Source organism: Lissotriton helveticus, chromosome 3_1 (assembly GCF_964261635.1).
Source record: "Lissotriton helveticus chromosome 3_1, aLisHel1.1, whole genome shotgun sequence".
NCBI lineage: Eukaryota > Metazoa > Chordata > Amphibia > Caudata > Salamandridae > Lissotriton > Lissotriton helveticus.
In genome coordinates, this window is record NC_136061.1 from 548,817,510 (window position 1) to 548,839,372 (window position 21,863).

The 21,863-nt window shown below is 44.1% G+C and overlaps 1 protein-coding gene across 1 annotated transcript in view; it reads left to right on the top strand.

Moving 5' to 3' along the window:
- Nucleotides 1-21,863, top strand: part of VPS8 (VPS8 subunit of CORVET complex) — a 2,052,516-nt gene that overhangs the window by 163,171 nt on the left and 1,867,482 nt on the right. The window contains exons 6-7 of the mRNA XM_078680452.1: nt 3,874-3,928; nt 17,441-17,565. Of these exons, the coding sequence (XP_078536578.1) occupies nt 3,874-3,928; nt 17,441-17,565 (180 nt within the window). The remainder of the gene's footprint in view (nt 1-3,873; nt 3,929-17,440; nt 17,566-21,863) is intronic.

A 21,863-nucleotide genomic window follows, 5' to 3' on the forward strand; every position in this document is an offset into this window, starting at 1 on the left:
GATAGCTGTTCCTGTCCCTGCTCGGGTGCCGTCAGTTCATCTACTAATTGTCCCTATACTCTGGCTCTATCAATGGTGCTATGGCTCGTTCCTCCTCTGCCAGCAGTAGCCTCCCCTCCGCACTTGCCAACTTTTTTAGCTTACGCTTCTATATTCCAGCTCTTGGCCACCCTGCCTATTTCCAATTCCTAGTGATCTCCCGTTTTGCTAGTACCAGAAGTGGAGAAGTGTGGCTCAATGGTTAGAGCAGGCAGACCTTGATGCAGAGCTCTGGCCAGGGACCAGGGTTCGATTCCCGCCTCGGCGGGTCTCCGGCTCATTAATTCCCCTGACTGGATATTCTCGCCTCAGTGCCTGTTCTGATCATGGGTCCCACGCTGCAACTCTGGGCAATAGCTTGCTTAGTCTCCACAACGGCCCCAAAAGCGCTGGGATGCCTGGCTGCACCTGGAGGGTGCCCAGGAGTGGACATTTCCCAGGAAAGCCAGGAAGGGTTCCTAAGCGGTATACGGACAGCGCCGGGACACCTCCAGTGGAGGTAGCTGTGCGCTTTACAAATTCCGACATTTACATTTTACCAGGGCCAGGTCCTGACATTTCGCTGTTGTTTTAGTCTTATTATTATTATTTGACATTTATAGAGCGCATTGTAAACCTTACGGGCATCCTGGCGCTGAGAGATAAGTCTGAAGAGACAGTCAGCTGTGAAAACAAGAAGAAGGCATACCAACAAGAATCTCTTACTGTAGCCCCTGGGGATTATACCCTAGGAAAGAGCCAGGTCTTGATTTTCAGCGAAACAGCAGCGGACCTTGTGTTCTCCTGATTTCAAGAGGGAGACTATTCCAAAGGCGAGCTGCTGCCACACTAAAAGCTCCTCCGCTCTGGGTCACTTTCTTTACCCTGGGTATTCAGACAAGGTTGGTGGAGGAGGAGCGAAGGGTCCGGATGGCTCGTACCACTGAAACTTGCCCTGGAGTGGCTTTGGACCCTGACCATGCAGTGCTCTGAACACAATGCACAGTGACTTGAACAGGATCCTTTGAGGTACTGGGAGCCAGTGTAGATCTGCCAATGCTTGTGTTGTTGATGATCGGCGAGTTCGGGAGAGTGCTAACTTAGCTGCTGCCGCCTGGATACTCTGCATCCTGGCAATCAGATATCCCTGCGATTCCAGTAGCAGGGCATTACAGTAGCCCAGGCGGCTAAGGATGATACTCCTGACTACTGTTGTTCTTGCCTGTGCAGGTAGCAAAGGCAGCAGCTTCCGAAGACCTCGTATTAGAGTAAAGCAACTTTCCACCAGTTTGTTAACGTTGGGTCTCCAGATTTAGGTTTCCATTGAGACAGACCCCCAGATTACGCACCGTATTCACTGGTGTCAGTGTGCCATCTGATGTTAGAGGCCAGAAGTCTGCTGGCAGACTTCGGGTGATCCCCCCGCACCTTGCACTGTAGGATCTCCGTTTTCCAACTGTTAAACTGGAGCGAATTTTCTTGGCCATATGTGGGAACCAGCCCAGTATACAGTGTCCTGCGGTGGGCGGGATTTCTTTATCTCCCATTGCTCCTAATATATGAATAACCTCGTCCCAGAATAGGGCCAACGTGGGGGAGTCCCAGAACACTTGTAGCATGTGTGCCTCTCGAATCCCACACCTAGGGCAGGCCGCTTCCTCGACATGGAAATGCTTCCTGATGCGTGCCGGAGTGAGGTAGGCCCTTTGTAGGACATAGTAGTTAATTAGTTTAAATCTTGCGTTTCTGGTTCCTTTATATGTTCTTTCGACTATACCCTCCCAGGCCTCCTTAAGGAATAGCAGAGCGTCCCAGTGATTCAATGAGTTCCACCAAAAGGGTGATATAAATATTAAAAAGCGTGGGGACAAGAAGACCCCCTGTTGTACCCCGCAAGGAAGAGAGAAAGAGTTGCATTTAAAGCTGCCCATCACAAATGTTGGAACTCTATTAGCCAGAAAGAAACTGAGAAGTGAGAGCATTGCACCTCAAACCCCGATCTTCTCAAGCCGGTTGACAAGCATCCCATGGTTGGCTGTATCAAATGTGGCTGAGTGGTCCAGAAGAATCAGCGTGGCACCCCGTTCTCCTTTACCAACCTCTGGATCTCCTCTGTAGCATTTACAAGGGCGATTCTGTACAATGTTTAGGTCTAAAACCGTATTGCGAGGGATGCAATATTGTATTGAAGTCCAAAAAAGCTGCACGATTTGGAGTCCAGGCCTTTTCCAAGATTTTGGCAGGGAAAGGCAACCGGGAGATGGGACGATAGTTCTTTGTAGCTTTTGGATCTATAGTAAGTTTTTTTAGGATTACGTTTAAATCTTTTTTTATTGAATATATCAAACAGCGCCATATGTTGACCATGTCATATAGATATAAACATTTTTGCAGTAACATGGAAATCCCAATCTGGAATCCCAACCCTCCCTCCTCATCACCCCTTCCCATTCTCTCCCCTCTGGAAACCTTGTGTAGGCAAAGGAAGGGAAATATGGGTCTTTAGGTATTTAGGGCAGGTGAGCTCACGTAGCTCTTTGCTCAATAAAAAAAGGGGTGGGCGCCATAGATCTGGGAAGATGGGTAATTTTCCATGCAGTGAAAAGGATATGCGTTCCCTGCCCAGCACTTGCCACATTTTGTTTAACTACACTTGATATGTAGGTGTCCGATATGAGCCCAAATGGGATATGTTTTGCAAGGCCGCACCCAGGGCTAAGCCTATTTGGCTACCTTTGCTTAAGAACGTTTGTTTAAGCTAGAGAGGATAGAGGCCACCTTCCAGGCTATCTGATAGTGTTCTGACTCTAGAATGCAATTCGTTAATTTATTCAGATTCCCTGATATCAACTCGGGGACCAGATGAAGGACAGAAGGTAGACAAGGGTCCTACAGTAACCCAGATTTGGTAGTTACAATCAAATTAGTAACTTTATCCATAGTGAGAGGGGAGAAGTTACACAAACCACCTTGCAATATCATGTTATCTGGTGGAGGCTGAAATAAATTGTGTGTTTCTATGTAATGGGTCAGCTACTGATTCCAAGTAGCTGGAAATCTTATTTGCCACAAATTCGATATACACACTGATTATTTTACTTTGAAAAAAGTCAGCCAGTTTGTTTCCAAAAGCTTGATCTGGGCTACTAGTAATGCCTCGATCAAGGTTAGCGCGAAAGTTGACTGTTTTAAACAACTCCGATGCAGAGTTTTCAGCGGCTTTTATTTTGTCTGAAAAATATTGCATTTTGGCTAATGCTATGAGCTCTTTATATTAAATGATTGTATTTCTTCTGACTTATATTGTATTCAATCTTTATTTATCTTATTTTAATGCTATGTTAAGTTTTATACTGAATCATTTGTGCTTGTGTATTACTTGTATGATTAACAGTAAATGCTGCATTCTCTTCATTTTTATTTGCGTTATATTCCCTCTCAATTTAAAATAAAAATAAAAAAGAGGGTTGTTGCTACCTTTATCGCCTAATGGGAGAGGCAGGGTATGCGCATGGTATTTGATGTAATTATTATTTAAATTGCCTATTGGGGGCCATATCATTACTGCCTAATGGTGAGTATTACTACCCATACAGCCTGATGTCAGAAATTATTATATATACTGTTCAGATGGTGAGGGTGGAATCTTTGCATGTGCACCGTTGTGTGTTTGTGTTGTCTACTTGAGCCTGGGTGCCTGTACGTGATTTGATCACATCCGTGGATTGCTGTACGTTTGTTGTTTGTATCTGCATCAATGTCTGTGTGTATAGTGTATGTGCTTACAGAGCTATTTACTTTGTCAATTGTAACTTAAATTTGCTTTATATATGCCTTTTCTTCATTATTACGAAGGCGGTGTCAAATCTGATAGCTGTAGGAACTTCACATGGGCTTGCCTTAATCTTTGGTAAGTCATAACTATGTGTGTATCTCTTTGAAAATGTGTTTACCTCTTTTTTTTACATAACTGCCAAATCCAGTTCATCTTGCAAAGTAGTGTTACAAGCAATATATTTCCAAAAGTCCATGGTGCATTCTTACATTACCGTTATTCACAATGATGTTTTTATAATAGAGCGCTGCTTGTTTACAGCAGCTGTCTTATCCACGTGAAGAAGAACCCTAGCAAGTTTTCCAAGATGACTTTGAATTCGATTGTGTGGTGGCTTGAACTCCATGTATTTGCCAAACATGATTGTGCGCTGGGTGAACAGATAATGTTTTGGTTAGGCTTTTGTGTATGTGGGGTGTGGGTTTCAGCGGGCCGGAATGACAGGCGGGAAGGCCAGATATAGTGCGCTATGTTTAGCGAGATTTATTGTGGACACAGGTAGGTGGTGATAACAAGTCTCTGTACAAAGGGCTCTTGGGGTCCTTTGGTCCAGTCCGAGGTAGAGACGAAGTCTGGTCCGGGAGGAAAGGGGAAGACGTCCGGCCGCTGGGCTGCTGTCGTCAGGAAGGTGTGCGTCTTCCGTCTTTTCAGTGCCGTAGGGTCCTTGACTTTCGTCGGTGGGCCTCGGAGGTTTGGGGTGAGAGAAGAAACAGAGGGCCGTTAGTATTTTGCTCCTCTCCAGAGTGGTAACAACCACCTACACCGGGAAGTGAGGGAACGGAAAAACGGACAGTGAGGGACGGGTAAAACGGGGAGGTGTAAGAGGCCGACAACTAGGAGGAGGGGGAGGGGACGGGTCGACAGGGTGCTCGTGGTGAGAAAAGGGGGGGGTGGTTCTATCTATATATATATGTACAGTGCTCTCGTGCTCAGCTAGGTGCAGCGCTCTACTATTTACACTAATTACAGCTATCTACAAAAGGCACACGGAGACGGATGACGGGTACTCACGTGGCCCGCCGCAACTCCCTGGTGAGCTGCGGCCGCTCTCCAGCAACCTCCTGAGGACTCCACCAGTCCTCAGACCACACGTCGCCGTCGTCGTCCTCCTCCGCTTCTTCCGCTTGGTTCTCCGACTCCCCGTCTCTCTCTCTCAGCTCCGGTTCCTTCCTTGCTGCCTTCTGCCACAAGTCCGCGGGTTGGAACGCCCTTCGTTGGGGTTCGCCGGTTTTTCTCTCTTCCGGGTCGTGGTCAGGGGCGGGACTTCCGGGTTCAGGAAGGACTGCTTCCGGTTGTCCGTCTTCCGGGTTCCGTCCTCGGCGTGCCTGCAGAGGGAGAGAGAGAGAAGAAGTCCTATGGAGGGGAAACATGTTATCCTCGGGGGCATACGGACTCCTCCCCGCGCGAGGAAGTAGCTCCGTTAAGGCAGGTACCGGGGCTTTTCCACAGTGTACCATTGTGGTGGACTCTAAGCAAATATACTGAAGGAAAGAGGCCAGAAAGACTGGACTGTCAAGGTGAAGAGTACAGTTATACAGAAGAACATTATCAAAAAATCATCACTTTATACAACATCTCAGATAAACTATTAGAAATCTACACCCACACTTTTCAAAAAACACATTCCCCAACATAAATGTAGACAAAAACACAGAATGACCTAAACAACACATATAACATGCAACAATTAATGACAAATGTTCGACAAGTACAAGACAATGTGCTCACATAAGTAGAACAACAAGACAAAAAGACAAAAATGCCCAAATAGGTTTTGGTCTACTTTTTCAACCTTTCATCTGGGCAAATTACCAAACGGTGCACTATTCACAAAATCCCCAACGTGTTTCATAAATGGGAAAAATGCATTCATATTTTTAAAATATTTATTATTTTATATTCCTATACTTGGGAGGAGGAGCTACGCTCGTAACCAAGATGGCCGCATAAGCTCCCGGCTCCGCCAACCTCCGCCAGAGGCTCATGAATCCTGACTCCCATCCTGATTTCCCGCCGGACTCCCATGCAGGTGAACTGCGCCTGACTCGAAAGGTGCAATCCCGGAATTTCTAGCTGCTCGGACGACAAAGATAGGTCGTGTGCCATTCTTGGCCTACCCCAGATTTGAAGCCGGGGCCTCGAGTTTTAACCCGGCCGGGTTGGAGTTGAACAACATCGGCCGCGGACCGTGGGCGGTTCCGGTCTCCCGAAGTGGCTTTTTTCGTCTCCCGTTATGGATGGTGATTTGGTGACATCTCTACCCAGCAACTACAGTGGCCTATTGTACCGACTATTTGTTCGGGGTTCCGCTGCCCGGAGACCCCGTTGAGCTCCCGGGGTTTTCTGGGCTCGGTTCCTCGTGGGCGGCGACGGTACTGCTATCGTGCTTTGGACGTGTTAACAGTGGTTTCTACATTGCTTCTGCTCTGTGCCCCGGAGAAGTCGACCTCCGAGGTTCGGACACCCGCCCGGTCGCTCACTGAGGGGCGATGGAGCGGGCTGAAACTACACCGTCGCTATGCACTGTAATGGCCGCCATTTTGGAGCTCCACACACGATTCACCGCCACCTTCCAGGAGATGATCATAACTGTTGATCATATAGGCTTGGGACCGGATTCCGGCCCTTTGTTCCTGGAGAGCCGAGATACTTCTTCCGCGGAGAACGCCTTGATTGTTACCGAGGACCCTGTGCAGAATACCGACACAGAAATCTACTGCGACCCTAAGATGACGGCGATCGAGCCCGAAAGAACTGGACATTTATTTAGCCCTATGTCGACCCCGCCCGAGATGGATGTGACTATCTTCGTAAGCCATTGTGCCTTCTCCACCGTCTGTCGGACTACACCTTTGCCTTTTTTTGTGAGTGATCAAAACCGCTTTGCTGATTTATCGCTGGTGGGCAGTGGATTTGCTTTGACTTTTGGACTCTGTGGCCGTCTATCCTGTTTTCCCTCCTATCGAATTGGTCTTGACACTCTACTATTTTCTATTAATCTTGTTGTGATGGCGGTTCGGATGGACAGAGCCTGCGTGGAGAAACGCAGCGACCTATTTGTACTGGACGGGGTCATCGTGATGGATCGGGAGGGTTTGGGCTGAACTTGATTGGACTTTGATGCACTGTTTCTTTTGTCTTTGCTGGGTGGTATCTGTGGGAGCGAGGGCCAGATGTGAATCTGATTGTCTGATTATTAGTCTGATATGCTCGGGACGGGATTGGCTGCCTCTGTGGTGCCGGGGGTCGGGCAGGATGGTCCTTTTTCTGTTTGCGGCTCCCCTACGGACTGTCTCTTGATTTGCTGAAATTTGCTTAACACTACGGTAGGGGCGTCTGCTTTTGGCGGGGGGATGGGAGTCCGGGAGCTCGTATCGTTTTGCAACATTCTCCTCCTACAACTTTTTCCCTTCCTTGGGGCGTAGTTTAGGGGGCGACAGGCACGCTGCTAGTGGGGTTAGGTTGTAGCCATCTGCAGGGGTGTAGGGTGGGGGGTTGTGTTTTTTTTTTTTCCTTTGTTATTTTCTATGACCATTCTATTTCCCTTTTCCCTTCTTCACAAGAGATGTGGCGTATTCTCCTGATTTTTGCCTAAACGCATCTGGGGGTCATATGTCTGCCTTGTATATCCTGTACTCCTGGTGGGCGGTTGCTGTGGGGGGGTGCCTGCGGTCATTGCCATCTAATTGTTTTGCTTCTGCTTTACGCTGGTATTGATTCCTTTGCTGATTCTGACTCTACGGTATTTCTTCACTTCACTTGCCCGTCCACAGCTGTGTTGTATTCGTTTATGACACCCGATATGTATATTTCTCCTCTTGTGTTATAATAATAAAAAGATTTCTAAAAATATATTCCTATAATTGAAAACAACAAGGGGTAGTCTCTTTTTATTCCACTTGTTTGGTTAATGAGCATTTCAAACCCAATTATAAATTTGTAGGTTTCTCCTCCGGACCAAGAGCTATTTTTTTTAGATCAGCCGATCTCATCTGTTCAAAACAAATCAGATACCATCCTCTATGTTCTCACTCAAATAACTGTAGAATCCCATCCAATAGGATGTTGTCTTTTGTGGTCATTCTCACTTCATTTATGGACGTATATCCTTATACTTCATCCTTTTTCAAAGTGGGCGCCGTAGTTGTTATTCTTTGTGTGAGTCTTTAAATTAGCTATAACAGGTGTAGCGGCGTCCTTCCTCTGTCTCCAGCAGCCGCTGCATCGTCCCAGCAGTGTGTTTTCCCAAAAATCTTTTCAAAGAATAAACAAATTTGAAATTGAAATGGATATTTCAGGGTCACATTGAGTCATTTACGTGTGTCCTATTAAAAAACTGACTAAAGCGATATCAGTTTTGGCATTTTGCTGTTGCTTATATATTTGGGCCATGATCAGCACCAAAAGTGTGATTCGGACTCCCCACCCTTGGGCTTGTCACTGAAACACTGGCCGAAACCAACATCATCATCCACCTCCGCCCCAAATCGACCTTCAATACTGAGCCGACAGCCCCATCTTCGGCTCCTACCAAATCTTCATTGCCGAAACAGAAACACACCTCAGGGTGGATAAAAAATATGAAGCCTCTCCATCTGACCCCATTTCCATCAGGGGACAGATTCCTCCTGACTCGCTTGTTTTTACCAACGCTCGCAAAGGAGCTAATTCCCAAGCTGCCAGTGACGTACCGCCTCCTGACGAGGAAAGTATTGCCAACTCAGTGGGTTTGCTTGCAAGGTATGACAGCGCCCACTGGATGAAATGAAGGAACTCCTCCGGTATCTTCCAGAAGAGCACAAGAAAAGGGGCCAAGAGCTTGCATCCGAAGGAAAGCTCCTCTCCAACATATCTATCTGCTATGCCTTACATTCAGCAGATACCACTGCTAAGGGGATTAATACCTGTATCTTGCTGCGGCGCCATGGCTGGCTCCACATATCGGGCTTTAAGCCAGAAGTTTAACAAAGTCTATTAAATATCCCTTTCAACAGAGAACATCTTTTTAGTCCACAGGTTGACCTGGTCCTCGAAAAAAATGAAACAGGATACAGAGACTACCAAGTCTGTGATTGCAGATCAAACAACTAGTCCTCGTGGCTCCTTTCCCCACTTCACCTTTCGGTGTTCATAAACCACCACCTCAGATGCCTCTACCTCGTACCAGCATGGGCAGGGTCACCTCTCCTCTCCCCGAGGTTACTATATAGGCTCCTTTTGGGGTAACAATGTCAAGGATAGAGGCAAAGGTGCTTCCTTACGTGGTGCCGCACCATCACAAAACAATGACTTCCTTCTCCTTCCTCCCAAACATATAACACTTGTCTGGGAATTATTACAGCATTTTCTGCCCACATGGCAATCAATAACATCAGTCCAATGGTTATTGGACATTATCCAACATGGTTACTGTCTGGAGCTCATTACCACACCTCCAAACATTCCACCTCGCACTCACAGGCTTTCTCTGGTACACCAAACACTACTCAAACTGGAAGTTCAAGCTCTCTTATTCAAAGGAGCTTTAGAACTTGTCACTCCACAACATCAGAAGTCAGGAGTACACTCCCTGTGCCTCCATCCTGTTTGGGGATTCGGATCTTCACGGACAATTTTAGATCTACGACCCTTAAATCATTACATCCTGTCAGAGCATTTCCATATGGTCAATCTCCAAGACATGATCCCACTTCTCCAGCAAGATGATTTTCTGTCATCCCTAGACTTAAAGAACGCCTACTTCCACATTCCCTTACATCCAACACATTGTAAATACCTGTGATTTGTGATAGCAGGCAAAAATTACCCATTCAAAGACTTCCCGTTTGGGTGACCATTGCAGCTAGTGTATTCACCAAATGCCTAGCAGTGGTATCAGCACACCTATACAGACAAAACATTCATGTCTTTCCGTATTTCCATGACTGGCTTATCACAGCCAAAGCTTTTCCTCTGTGCCAACAATACACTCAAAATACCATAGACCAGCTCCATCAATCGGCTTCACCATCAATATCCCGAAATCTCATCTTCAACCTCTACAAATTTAACCATATCTGAAGGCGATCCTAAACACACAGCTGGGATTAGCCTATCCCGAAACAGCAAGAATTCAAAATTTCCAAACTCTAATACCAGGTTTCCAAGCCAATCAACAGTTGCCAGTCAGAAATGTCATGCACCTACTGGGTATGATGGCCTCATGCATTGCCATAGTGCCACATACGCTGCTATATATGCGTCTGCTCCAGGAATGTCTCGCACAACAGTGATCTTAGACACAGGGTCAATTAGAGGATCTAGTGTTGGCAGCATCCACACTCCTCACTCTCTGAAGTGGTGGTACACAAACAACCTGTTCAAAGGGCGGCCTCTCCTAGACCCTGTTCCACATATTATCCTGACAATGGACGCATCACTGACGGGTTAGGGTACGCACTAACAGAATCTCATGATCCAGCATCTCTGGGACACCAATCACTGGGCTCTCTACATTAACTACTTAGAGCATCATGTTCACCTAGCGTTGAAAGCGTTCACACTTCAACTGATCGGCAAGGTTGTCTTAGTCTGGATGGCCAATATGACAACTATGTACTATTTACAAAATATGGGGTGGAGGCACTCTCTACAGTTATCACGCTTATCTCAGACCATTTGGTGTTGAGCTCTACATCACCACATTAATCTGTTAGCAGAATACCTCCCAGGAACAGACTACAATTTTGCTTACCTCCTCAGCAGGATGTGGCAACAAGTCCCAAGTAGGAACTCAATTTATTTAATACTACTGTACAAAACATTGTCTGTTACCTACTGCTTCTGCTGCTCTCTGGTCTGGCTTTCACATCCATATGCCTACATTTGGCTGCAGTTGCTGCTTAATTGTAAAATAGACGACACCTGTCTTTGTTAAAGGTACCGGTCATCAAGGCTTTTATGGACCTAGTTCCACCTGCACCTACTTCGAATCTTAACATTGTGCTTACAAGACTTATGGGTCCACCATTTGAACCACTATATAAATGCTTCCTTCAATTTCTATCTTGGAAGGTTGCATTTTAAATTGCCATTACCTCACTCAGACGTGTTAGTGAGCTGCAAGTACTAACCTCAGAAGAGCCTTTTTTTCAGCTCCAGGGATATAGGATGGTTCTCCGCACCAATCCAAAAATTCTTCCAAAGGTGATCTCTCATTTCCACCATAATCAATCAGTTGAGTTACCTGTGTTCTTATCTCAGACAGCCTCAGTTGCGGAAAGGCCTCCCCATATTCTAGATGTTGAGAGCTCTTACGTATTACATTGACAGAATTAAAGACTTTTGAAAAACGAAACAACTCTTTGTTGCGTTTTCGCCCTCTCATAAAGGAACGCCCAGATCCAAATCCGGCATTGCCAGGTGGATAGTTAAATGCATTCAGATATGTTATGTTAAAGCCAAAAAGACTTTACCCACACCCCCTAACGCACACGCTCCTCACTGGATCGGAGCTTCTATGTCTTTCCTGGGCAATAGCTAATATATGCAAAGAAATTACATGGGCTACAACACACACTTTCACTAAACCTTATTGTGTGGATGTTCTAGCATGCCTACAAGCTAATGGAGGTCAGGCAGTGCTACATACACTCTTTCAAACAACTGCTACACCAACAGGTTAGCCACCGCTTTGGATGGCACTACTGTACAGTCTATGCAAAACATGTGTATCTATAGACACACATGACTCAAACAGATTATTTTTCTTACCCTATAAGCATCTGTTCTTTGCATGTAGTGCATGTTCGCCCACCCTCCTCCCCGGACACCTGTGGCTGGTGCAGTTTCTTTACCTTTTCATATGCTGGAACATCCCTTTATTTACACTCCATTCTCACCTGCCAGCTGGAAAGCAACCTAACAATGGAGTCTATGCCCATATGCATTCTCACCAAGAGGAGGAGTCACCCTACCTCATGACTCGGAAGACTTCTTTGAAGAAAAACTACTTGCACACTTCTGGACCCAACACTAGATGGCAGGAGTTTGTACAACATGTGAATCTACAACACTACATGCCAAGAACAAATGTTTACAGGGTGAGTAATAAAATCCTTATTCATGTGATAGAAATAGAAGAATGCCGACATGGTGTTCATTGGACTCACAAGCTTTCCCCACCTTCAGGTTTACATTGCTCATATCTGTAAGAATTTCAGTTTGTTCAAATCCACTCTGGAGCTCACAGTTTGGGCATAGATATCACGCCCTCAATGATAAAAAATCTGCATAAATGTTCTCTTTGTGGTAGGTCTCACTGTTTTTGCCAGTGCGATTTATTTTTATATATAAGTAGGGATCAATAAGGTTTAATTTCTAAACATTCCTTAAAATCTTATCCATGTCACCAATATATTTTTTACATTTATTATATCAGCCTTGGGTCCCGTTTGCTTTAATCATTCAACCAACATTAATGTGGTCAGCACTAGACTCCACTCTTGACACTGGTCTTTTCAGTATGATAGTTGAGCTTCAAGACTGGTTCCCTGGCTGATGTCTAAAAAAATGTACTAATTGCAGATTGTGGCTAGCGCTTTTAACTTCCTACATTTTTTATTAGGCCTGAGGTGCACAGCAGAAACACACTACTACATTTAATGAGTCTATTTACTTTCAGTGGGGATCGCACTAAGCTACTGTTCTACCATCCACCCCTACACCTGTTCACTCACGAACCTATAGCCCCATAATGATGCCACTTCATGTAACAAATTTGTTAGTCTCAACCAGTGTTTTCTATGTTTTGGATCGATCTGTTTTCAATTTCCTGAGAGTTTTGGGTTTCCTGATGCCTACCTCTTTCCTGCCATCTAGGTTTTCTTCAAAAATAAATTGAAGGGTCTTGTTAAAATAGACAGTAATTAGTAGATGCACTAAAACTGAAAACTAACAAAAGGAAGCCTGCAAAGGCTAGCGGACCCAGTTCTGCTTCCTCTGATGGGCCTCCGCCTGCCCTGCTGATTGCCAGTGTGAGCTTGCAGCTCAACCCACATGCTCCACAGTCCATCTTGGATTTCGTTATCTATTCCTGCCTCGAGCTGAACGCAATGGCCGAAGCACAGCTCGGTCACTGCTGGTCGCTGTGCGATGGAGCAAGCAGCATTTCTCCTTCCTTCCCCCACAACACCTCCACTTCTTTCAGATAATGCTAGAATAGAAGGAGTGCAGGGAAGGCTACGGAGCACTTCAGTTAGCGGCGAAGGGGAGACAGGCCTACAAGTAAGTATCCCAGGGAGGATGTCTTGCAAGGAAAAACAACACCCATTAAATGTATTTAACTGTGTCGTCCTGCCTCTAGCCTCTAGCTTTATCTGCTTGGTGGTCTCTGAGAGATGCAGTCCCAAGGGAACTTGCAGTATGTTCCAGCCTCGCCACATAACGCCTGTGCTTCTCCCAGATGATGGTATGATGGAAAGTAAGCAGGTACCGAGAGGCAGCACCATAGTTTTTTGGTACGTCATTGGGTATGGGGAGATACCCCCACACACAGTATCCTAGTGGGCAAGGATAAACTAGTATTTCCACCTAGCATAACCCAGCGGCAAAGCCTTTTCAGACTGATTTTACGGCTCTCTTAATGTGTTAAAAGGAAATAAAGTGTCCCAGGTAAATTCAATCTTGGTTTGCTAGATCATTCTTATTAGAGTTAGAAATGATCGGAGGGTCAGCATTGAATGTAGTAAACAATCCTTATTGGGACAAAATTACCGACAGTTCAATGAACACGCTTCCGCCATGGCTTTGCAAAGTAGAAATGTAGCAGGAATAGAATCCTATGACATATGGTCAAACCCCCAATACCTGAATCTTTATATCATTTTTGCTTGGTGCCCTGCATTGCAAGGCTGTTACAAGTAAATGGCAATGTGAGCTTACTCCGTTATGTAGCTTCTCCTTGGAAGGCATCAAGGAAGAGCTTTGTTTTGCATATATCAATGTATGTCTGTACGCACTATTTGTATTTCACAAACCTATCCAAAAGGCAGAAGAGCACTGTACAGGGCCAAAGGCAAAGATGCAGTGAATGAGTGACTAGAGGGGAACCTTGATTTTGAGTAAGTAGGTAGACTGTTACTTCGTCATGATTTATAGTTGTTTAAAGAGGTGTGCCTTCAATTCTTCCTTCAATTAGAGTAGGATTGGGGTAGTCCTCAAGGATACAGGAAGATTATTCTAGATGCTTTCTTTTTTGCACTTCCTCCTCCCCAGTCTGATGGTTTCCTGGTGGCAGGTGTACCAAGAACCAAAGGAAGTGGAGAGCTTGTCAACGTGAAAGGCGAGGGTGATGGTAGTGATAAAACTGTACTTTATGCAGCTGATTTTGATCATGGAGTAGGATGGCAACGGAAACCTGTGAAGTTCCATTGGAGTTGATTGCGTGAAGTGTTTATATCTAGTCAGTCTGTTGCTTAATCGTACAGTCGTGTGTAGGTTGCTCTTAAGGAATGCTAATGTTGAATATGGGAGGCTGTGGAGCAGGGTGTTGCCACCATCCCCTGACAAAAGTATGAGGGCTTGAACAGCAATTGTGAACTCACTTTCTGGAAGGAATGTTTTCACATTCTGTAGTAGAGCGAGCTGGCACCCGGCCGTCTTGGTTTCTTTGGTGATGTGTTCCTTGAGGGTGATGACTGTGTCCAGGGTGAATCCTAGTAACTTGCCATTGCGTGAAAATTTAGGTTAGAATCCATCCAGGGTCATGGCCTTGAGCCAGGTTTGGACTACTCGTACACAAAGGTCCTTCTGGCTATCTCTATGAGACAAGGATGCTGAATGTATATTTAACCTGCATATATGTAGTAGTATGAGGCTGGACCATATGTGCTGTGCTGGACTCTTTCTGCCCAGGAATCCATTTTGAATCCCTTTAGTTAGCGATCAAATGACCCATATTTAAGGGAAATGGCAGAAAATCTAGACTCCATAGTCCAGTAGGTAACTCTCCCTATGCAGGAAACAGGTAAAAGGCCTGTCCTGCAGGTATAACAGGTGATATGATTTTCTGTTCCAAACCATATCTGAGCCTATTATAGCAATCAGTGCCACAGTGGGTCCTCAATCTACATTCATGATAGTCATGTGAGTTAAAGTCAAAGTAAAACCTTCAGATGCTTCAAGTGAAATTATGGACAAAGGTGCATGCCCACTCGGGTCATGGAGCATCCATGTAAGAATAGTAGGAGTGCAGGTGTGGAAAAGCTTCCATTGTAAAAATAAAAAAATATTCACCAAGAAAAAATATTCTGGTTTTGGCAGCTAAATATTATTCACAACTATTTGTGCAATTCATGCAGCTATTTCTTTCGTCCATATTCAGTGTTTGGTTTGTCTAAGAAAATCTGTTTGGTAAAGTGGTAAATTCTTTTTAATATAGAGAGATCAAAAAGATAGATGATTTGTTTCATGTTTAATGGGTTCGTGCTTGACAAGTTTTCTTTTCTGTATACTCAATACTTGCTTTCTTCTCTTTATTGATCTGTTCTTTCTGGACTGAAAAGGAAAAGGTATGGAATGCTACAATTTGCATGTTTTTGCCTTTGTCCATCATTTCTTTTAACCTTATATAGATTGTACTAATTGTTTTAAAACTACTGTATAGTAACATGCCTGAAGATAGACTTTGAATGTTTTGACAAAGCACTCTACAACAGCCTTGCATAACTGAACACTGTAGTGCAGTTCCTGGTCAACGCAGATTACATTATTTTGCCAAGAAATAAGCAAGAGAGGCCACTAAGGAAAACTACATCAGTCAAATATCTATTTTAGGTTGGTAGAAAACAAACCACTTACAACAAATTGCAGTGTTAAAAAGCAAGACTTATTTTTAATAATAAGCTTCTAAAACATTTTTAAAAAAAACAGAGCGAAAATGTTTTCCCATTTCAATGAGTCATTGAACATATGACAATAGTTCTCTGTTACGTATACAACAGCATTTTCTGTCTTTAATTAAATAGTTAACTCAGTAAGACATCTTCATTGAAGGTAGCTTTCAGAGAGTTGAGGATGCTGGCGAGGTCTGCAAGAAAAAGGTTTCAAGGAAGACCATTTTGTGGGATGCAGTGTGGAGTGGAAAGTGTTAGAGGAGAATTAGGCTCGGTGTTTTCGAGGTGCTGTTAGATCTTCTGATAGCATACCCATATATTCACACCGAAATAAATGCCATAGTTCTCCCACGCTCCAACATTAACCCCCTGATCTAGGAGGGGAGCGCATCTTGAGAGAATCTCTGACAGCACTGCAGGTTTATTCATATTTTGGGAACCACTGTAATATCATTTTTGGAAACTAGATTTCATACTATGGCCAGTAACCTAAGTCACTGATGTTTTGTCTGAGATTTGACGTTGCGTTTCGTGATTCTAAACCTTCATGAAGTATTGTTCTTTTGAAGGCGATGTGCGGGAGTCTAGACTTGAGCAATATTGCACTTCTGTACTGTTAACAAAGTTGTTAATATGTATGCAGATACTTTCATAAGGAGAGTCCAATTCACTTAGTATATATTTGTTAATAGGCCAACTCTATATGGTGGAAGTGATCTTCTGCTAATATAGTGCCAAAATCTATTTTACTTATGATATGAGTAAAATACATGATGCACATCTGAGTTCATCTTAAAATAATCAGGACATTTGAATGGGGAGTGTATCGGAGACATTGAGTTGAATCCAAATGACATTTCCATTTAGTTAAATTTATCTAATAATGTCCCTTATCTCCTCTGTACAAACTCATCTTTAATAACTCCAACACTTCTGAATGGATTTGCACCAAATCACAAAAAGAGATCTTTCTGGGCCAAGATCTATCTGGCTGCCAAATTTGGCGTAAATCAGTTCAGCGGATCGGGCTGTGGTTGTGTCTAAAATCCCTATGGGAAATTGCTTGGGGAAAATGCGTTTTGGGACATTCCATTTTTCTCGGCCATTAGCTTGACGAATCACCCCGAAACGTACCAGACAGCAGCTGAAGTGAGTGAGGTAATAGTTTTGCAAATTTTGTGAAGAATAGTGAAACGGCGCCAAAATAATTAGTGAAACAAAAAGTTATTTTCCCAAGGAAACTGTGTCCTAACTAGAACTACCTACTGACGAATATATATACTTAGGCATATATACATTTTATCTAGTTTCCATGTATACATAAACTGATTAATTCACCTCTGTTCTTACAGGTTCCGTACATGTACATCTTTAGCTCTGCTTCGGTGTGTTCCGTTTTCCTTCTTTACCCCAGTATCCCTGATTCACATTGGACTGATTTGTTTGGTATCTATCGCAGTATCCACCTGCAGAGCTAAAGGTCTTGGGTCTCAGGGGGTATTGGAAATGAAAGCATGGCATCACTCACAAATCCTCGCTATATGAGAGACAGATGGTTGCATTCCAACACATTCTGACCCAAAAGGTCTCTGTACTTAGTAGACAATAGTTATTAATACGGGTGAGTAACTTATTTTGTTTGGCCCATGTATACAGCTTATTGCTTTCTTTGAAAAATATAAATGACCCATGTGCTTTTTTTTGGTTTGTTTAGATCCAAATCAGGCTCTACGACTCTGTTTGGGCAGTACTGCAGTTGGTGCACAGTATGGTGCCATATCTGCTTTAAGTATCAACAATGACTGTTCGAGATTGCTATGTGGCTTTGCGAAAGGACAGGTATGCCAGACTCCTATAAATAATATAACTATTTTTGTAGAATAAGTATTGAACTCAAAATGTTTTTTTCTCTAAATGTTTTATGCTATGACGTGACTGTCCTCTTTCTCCCCATCTTGCCCCTCTTCATGATAATTTCTAAACTTACAATGCATTCGGTGAGTGACTTATGTTGTCGTGTCTTCTTACCAACCCAGATTAATTTGAATAGGGTTCTGTGCTGTGTCGGTGGTCTGTGGTTGTAAAAAGATCGTTTTAGTCTACAAAGGGTTCCCTGCTCCTTCCCCCATCTGGTGCACACTCTTCTGAGATTAAGCTCCCTGTGCCATACATTTTTAATACACCGTATCGTAGCATGACTTACAGTGCCGTCTCGCTGTGTACCAAGCTCTATAAATACAAACACACAGTAACATTATCAATTTTCATCTGCTGTATCTTGTAGCACAACAAATCAGTTGGTTGTATTGTATGTGTGAATATTATAGGGAAGGCGTGAGCAAAAACAATTGTGATGGAAGTTATTGGATTGCTGCTTAGAAGGACAGAGTGACTTGATGCATCAGTGTCTCTAATACATGGCCCCCCTTTGGCCCGGGGGACCCCATCTCCTGGGCCTGGTCTTTTTACAATGGGGAGGGTGGCTGTGCAGCCCCCCTCCCTGGTCTGATTTCAGACCAGGGGAACCCATTCCCTGGGGCCTACCCTCCATGGTGTGTGCCATGGTCCCACCCAGTCACGTCTGTTGGGAACAACAGGGGGAGCCTCAAGGCCCTCGCAGTCCCTACCAGCTCCCTTCCTCCTGCGGTAGCAGGCATTGCTTTCAAACATAGGGAGCTGTTAAATATGCAGCTCCCTGTGTCCGAAAGCAATTCTCCTCCAATACCGGCAAATGAGAGCATTTTCAATGCTCTCGCTTGCTGGAAGCGTAGAGTTTGCTGTGGCTTGGCAGGAGCGTTGAAGCTCATGCTAACCCACAGCAAACAGCTGTGTCCTCGGGGTGGGATCCCAGGACATAACAGGAAGGGTCCCTGGGGGGTTGCGGTCTCCAGGGCCATTATTGGCTCCAGGAGTTTGTTGGAGTAGGGCCTGCCCCTGGGAGTTGGAGGTCCCTGGAGCCATGGAGGGGTGTTCTGTGAGTGCCCACATTATACATCAAATAGCTCTGGGGAGGTTACGTTCCCCGGGACACGGGGCCTGTGAGACCCCCCCCCACCATTAGGGACCAAGAGACACATCCTCCCCCAATTTCTTTTGAATAATAATGGTTGTATGCCCCCGGGATCTGACCCACCCAGGGGCTTAATAATAGAGAAGCGCTGAAGCCAGCACTTCTTCTTTTTTTTTTGTTGGGTGGGAGCCGCAGCTTTAGCGGGACTCCTGCAGAATTCTTTATTTTTTGTAATGTTTTTTTGCCCTGGTAATCTTGGGGTCATACCCTGACCCCTCTCTTATTTTTTAATGTTTTTTGTGGGACTCGGCTCAAGCCGAGGCCCAAGATGGCTGCCAACACTTTTTGTTTGAAGTGTTTGCAGCCAAGATCAGGAGAGCCTTTGCGTATATGGAGACAGCTCCGTGGCAATGGGATCCTGCTTCTCCCCCAGCTACGCGTGCTTGCACGTGGGCTGGTGGGAGGAGCAGGTTCTCATCGTCACGCATAAGGTGTGGGTCAGAGAAAAGATTGTCAAATATCTCAGATACATTGACGATATATTCATTCTTTGGCAGGGTAGTGCAGATGAGGCACAATCATTTGTAGATGAAATCAATGCAAATTCCCTTAATCTCCACTTTACATCCCACATTAGTCCTAAACAGATTGAATTTTTGGACATCAAAATCTATGTGAATTGCAGGGAGGGGGGTGGGACCCGGGTGGGGATGCGGGGAGGGGGGTGTTGGATAATGTTGACTGAATTTCTTGAACGCTGTTGCTCTTCTATGCTCACTGTCTTTCTGCAATCTTGGGAGCAGTGTTTCTTTTGTATTCTGTCAACTGCCATAACACTAATAAAATTTGTTCTGAAAAAAAAAAATCTATGTGAATGCCAATAGATTAGAATCAACTTTGTATCGTAAACCCACATCAGGCAACACTACACTACATGCCTCAAGTCTCCACCCCAGGCATACAATATGTAGTATCCCCTACGGAGAAATCCTAAGGATTAAACAAATTTGTAGTTCCCCTGCAGATTTTGAAAGGTGTATCACTGACCTTAGGGCCCGGTTTAAAGAACGAGGCTACTCGGACCGCACTTTTAACCAAGCTTTGGCTAAAGCAAGGTTAAGAAGCATAGAAAGTCTATTGCCAAAACTGAGCTCAGATTCTAACAATACTGATTCACTTCCTGGTCCAGATGTAGTAAGCAACACGTGCCCCAGATTCATCACTGCATATAGTAGTGAAGAGAATGCCATTAAAAAATAATTCAAAAGAACTGGCCGATAGTTCTTACTGACAATATTTTGAACTTTACACTGCCCCAAAAACCTACGGTGACTTTTCGCAGGGCCAGCAATATGGAAACTTCTCTAGATGTCAGCAGCCCGAGCTGAAACAAAAGGGCACATGGCTAAAATCCAGTAGGGATTTCGCAAATGCACACATTGCAGGGCGTGCAAATTTGGTGCGAATAGAACACATTATCGCACACCTTTTTGCATGACAGATATTCCCATCAAGGGCAGCCATGACTGCAAAACTGATTTTGCAGTTTATGTTCTGACGTGCACCTGTGGACTTAACTACATTGGAAGTTCTAAAGCCCAGGTGCACGTCAGAATTTTCCAACACCTCAGGGCAATACTACATAATGATCCCGCCTATCCAGTAGCGCGACATTTTGCGTTAAGGCACAATAAAGATCTAGAGTGCCTGACGTATTTTGTGGTGGGATCGGTTCCGCCCTCGCGTAGAGGTGGAAACAGGGAACTGCTATTGAGGCAGTTAGAAACACGCTTCATTTTAGAATTCGATAGCAAGTGGCCGAACGGCCTTAATAACACTGAAGATATTCACAACTTTCTATAGTTATGACTCAATTCTGAAACGTGTTTCCCTATCTGAGCAGCCAAAATAAGCTAAAATAAGTTTTGCTCGCTATATACATTGGCGCCCTATAAGACATCAGCAAGAGAATCAGATAATATTGTTGCTTAAGCCAAATGTACTAAGATGGAGCTTGGTTCAGATGGGTAGTCAGGTTCCCTGTTGCCCATCTGTTTTCTAAATATATAGGAAGGGTTGTACTAATACTATTTATGATGTGTAATAGATAGTCAGGTTCCCTGTTATTTATTGGGTTTAATTGTTCCCTTTTCTCTTTTGACTCTGTCCTCCGGCCACTTCACATCAGTGGCAATTTTCTCCTATTCATTATCTAGTTTTATTACCACACATTTGTTCACTACACTTATTTTTCATATAAAAAATCCTGATGAATTACTGTTTTTAGAATAGCATTTTTTACTTACCTTTAATCAAATAATATGGCTTTGTCCTTATTTTAACATGGGTAACGTTTTTTATAAGCATTCTTTTTAATCAGTAAGATGTATATCGTGAATTTTATCATCTTTGAGATGTGAATATATGCACTTTATACAAAGCCTCTTTGCACACTAGGCAAGGCTGTCCTAGCTTTTGGTTGTTGACACTATAGCACTTTTTTTGCTCATTTGCACACCCAGCTGTCCGCACCTCTGTCCCACTGGGCAGAGGTCAAGCTGAAATTGCTAGCACAGTCACCTTTTGTAATTAAATATGGTTGGTCTCTTTTTTGTGACATAATGGATTTATCCAGTTATTTTGTCCAGTTAAAGTTTGAGCTTACTTTTGACCAAGCAACTAGAAAAGAACGAAAGTAAAAAACAAAATGTTGTATATAGTTTAGAAATGCATTCATGCAAAGTATTTATTGTGCTAGTATTTCAAATTGTTGTTTTATTACATATCTGCTTTTAATTTTGTGCAATATGAACATATGAAAACAACTAGGCTCTCTGACATGGACTCAGGCAAATTTAGTCTGTTGTTTGTGTTTGTAGGTCACAAGACCTTTCAGGAGGCGGGTAGTAGGCGGGGCAAAATGCACTTTAAATATCACTGAATTCAGCTACTCCTTGCATGTGAACAAGGGCTGCATAGCCTGAAACGCGTCATGGTTGGTTGTACCACTAAGAAATGCAAATAAATAATCAGTTACCTGAGAAGTTCGTGGTCTGTCTCCTGCTTCGCCAGTCCTGGGGGATTGCAGCTGGTAATGCGGAGTATATATATATATATATATATATAT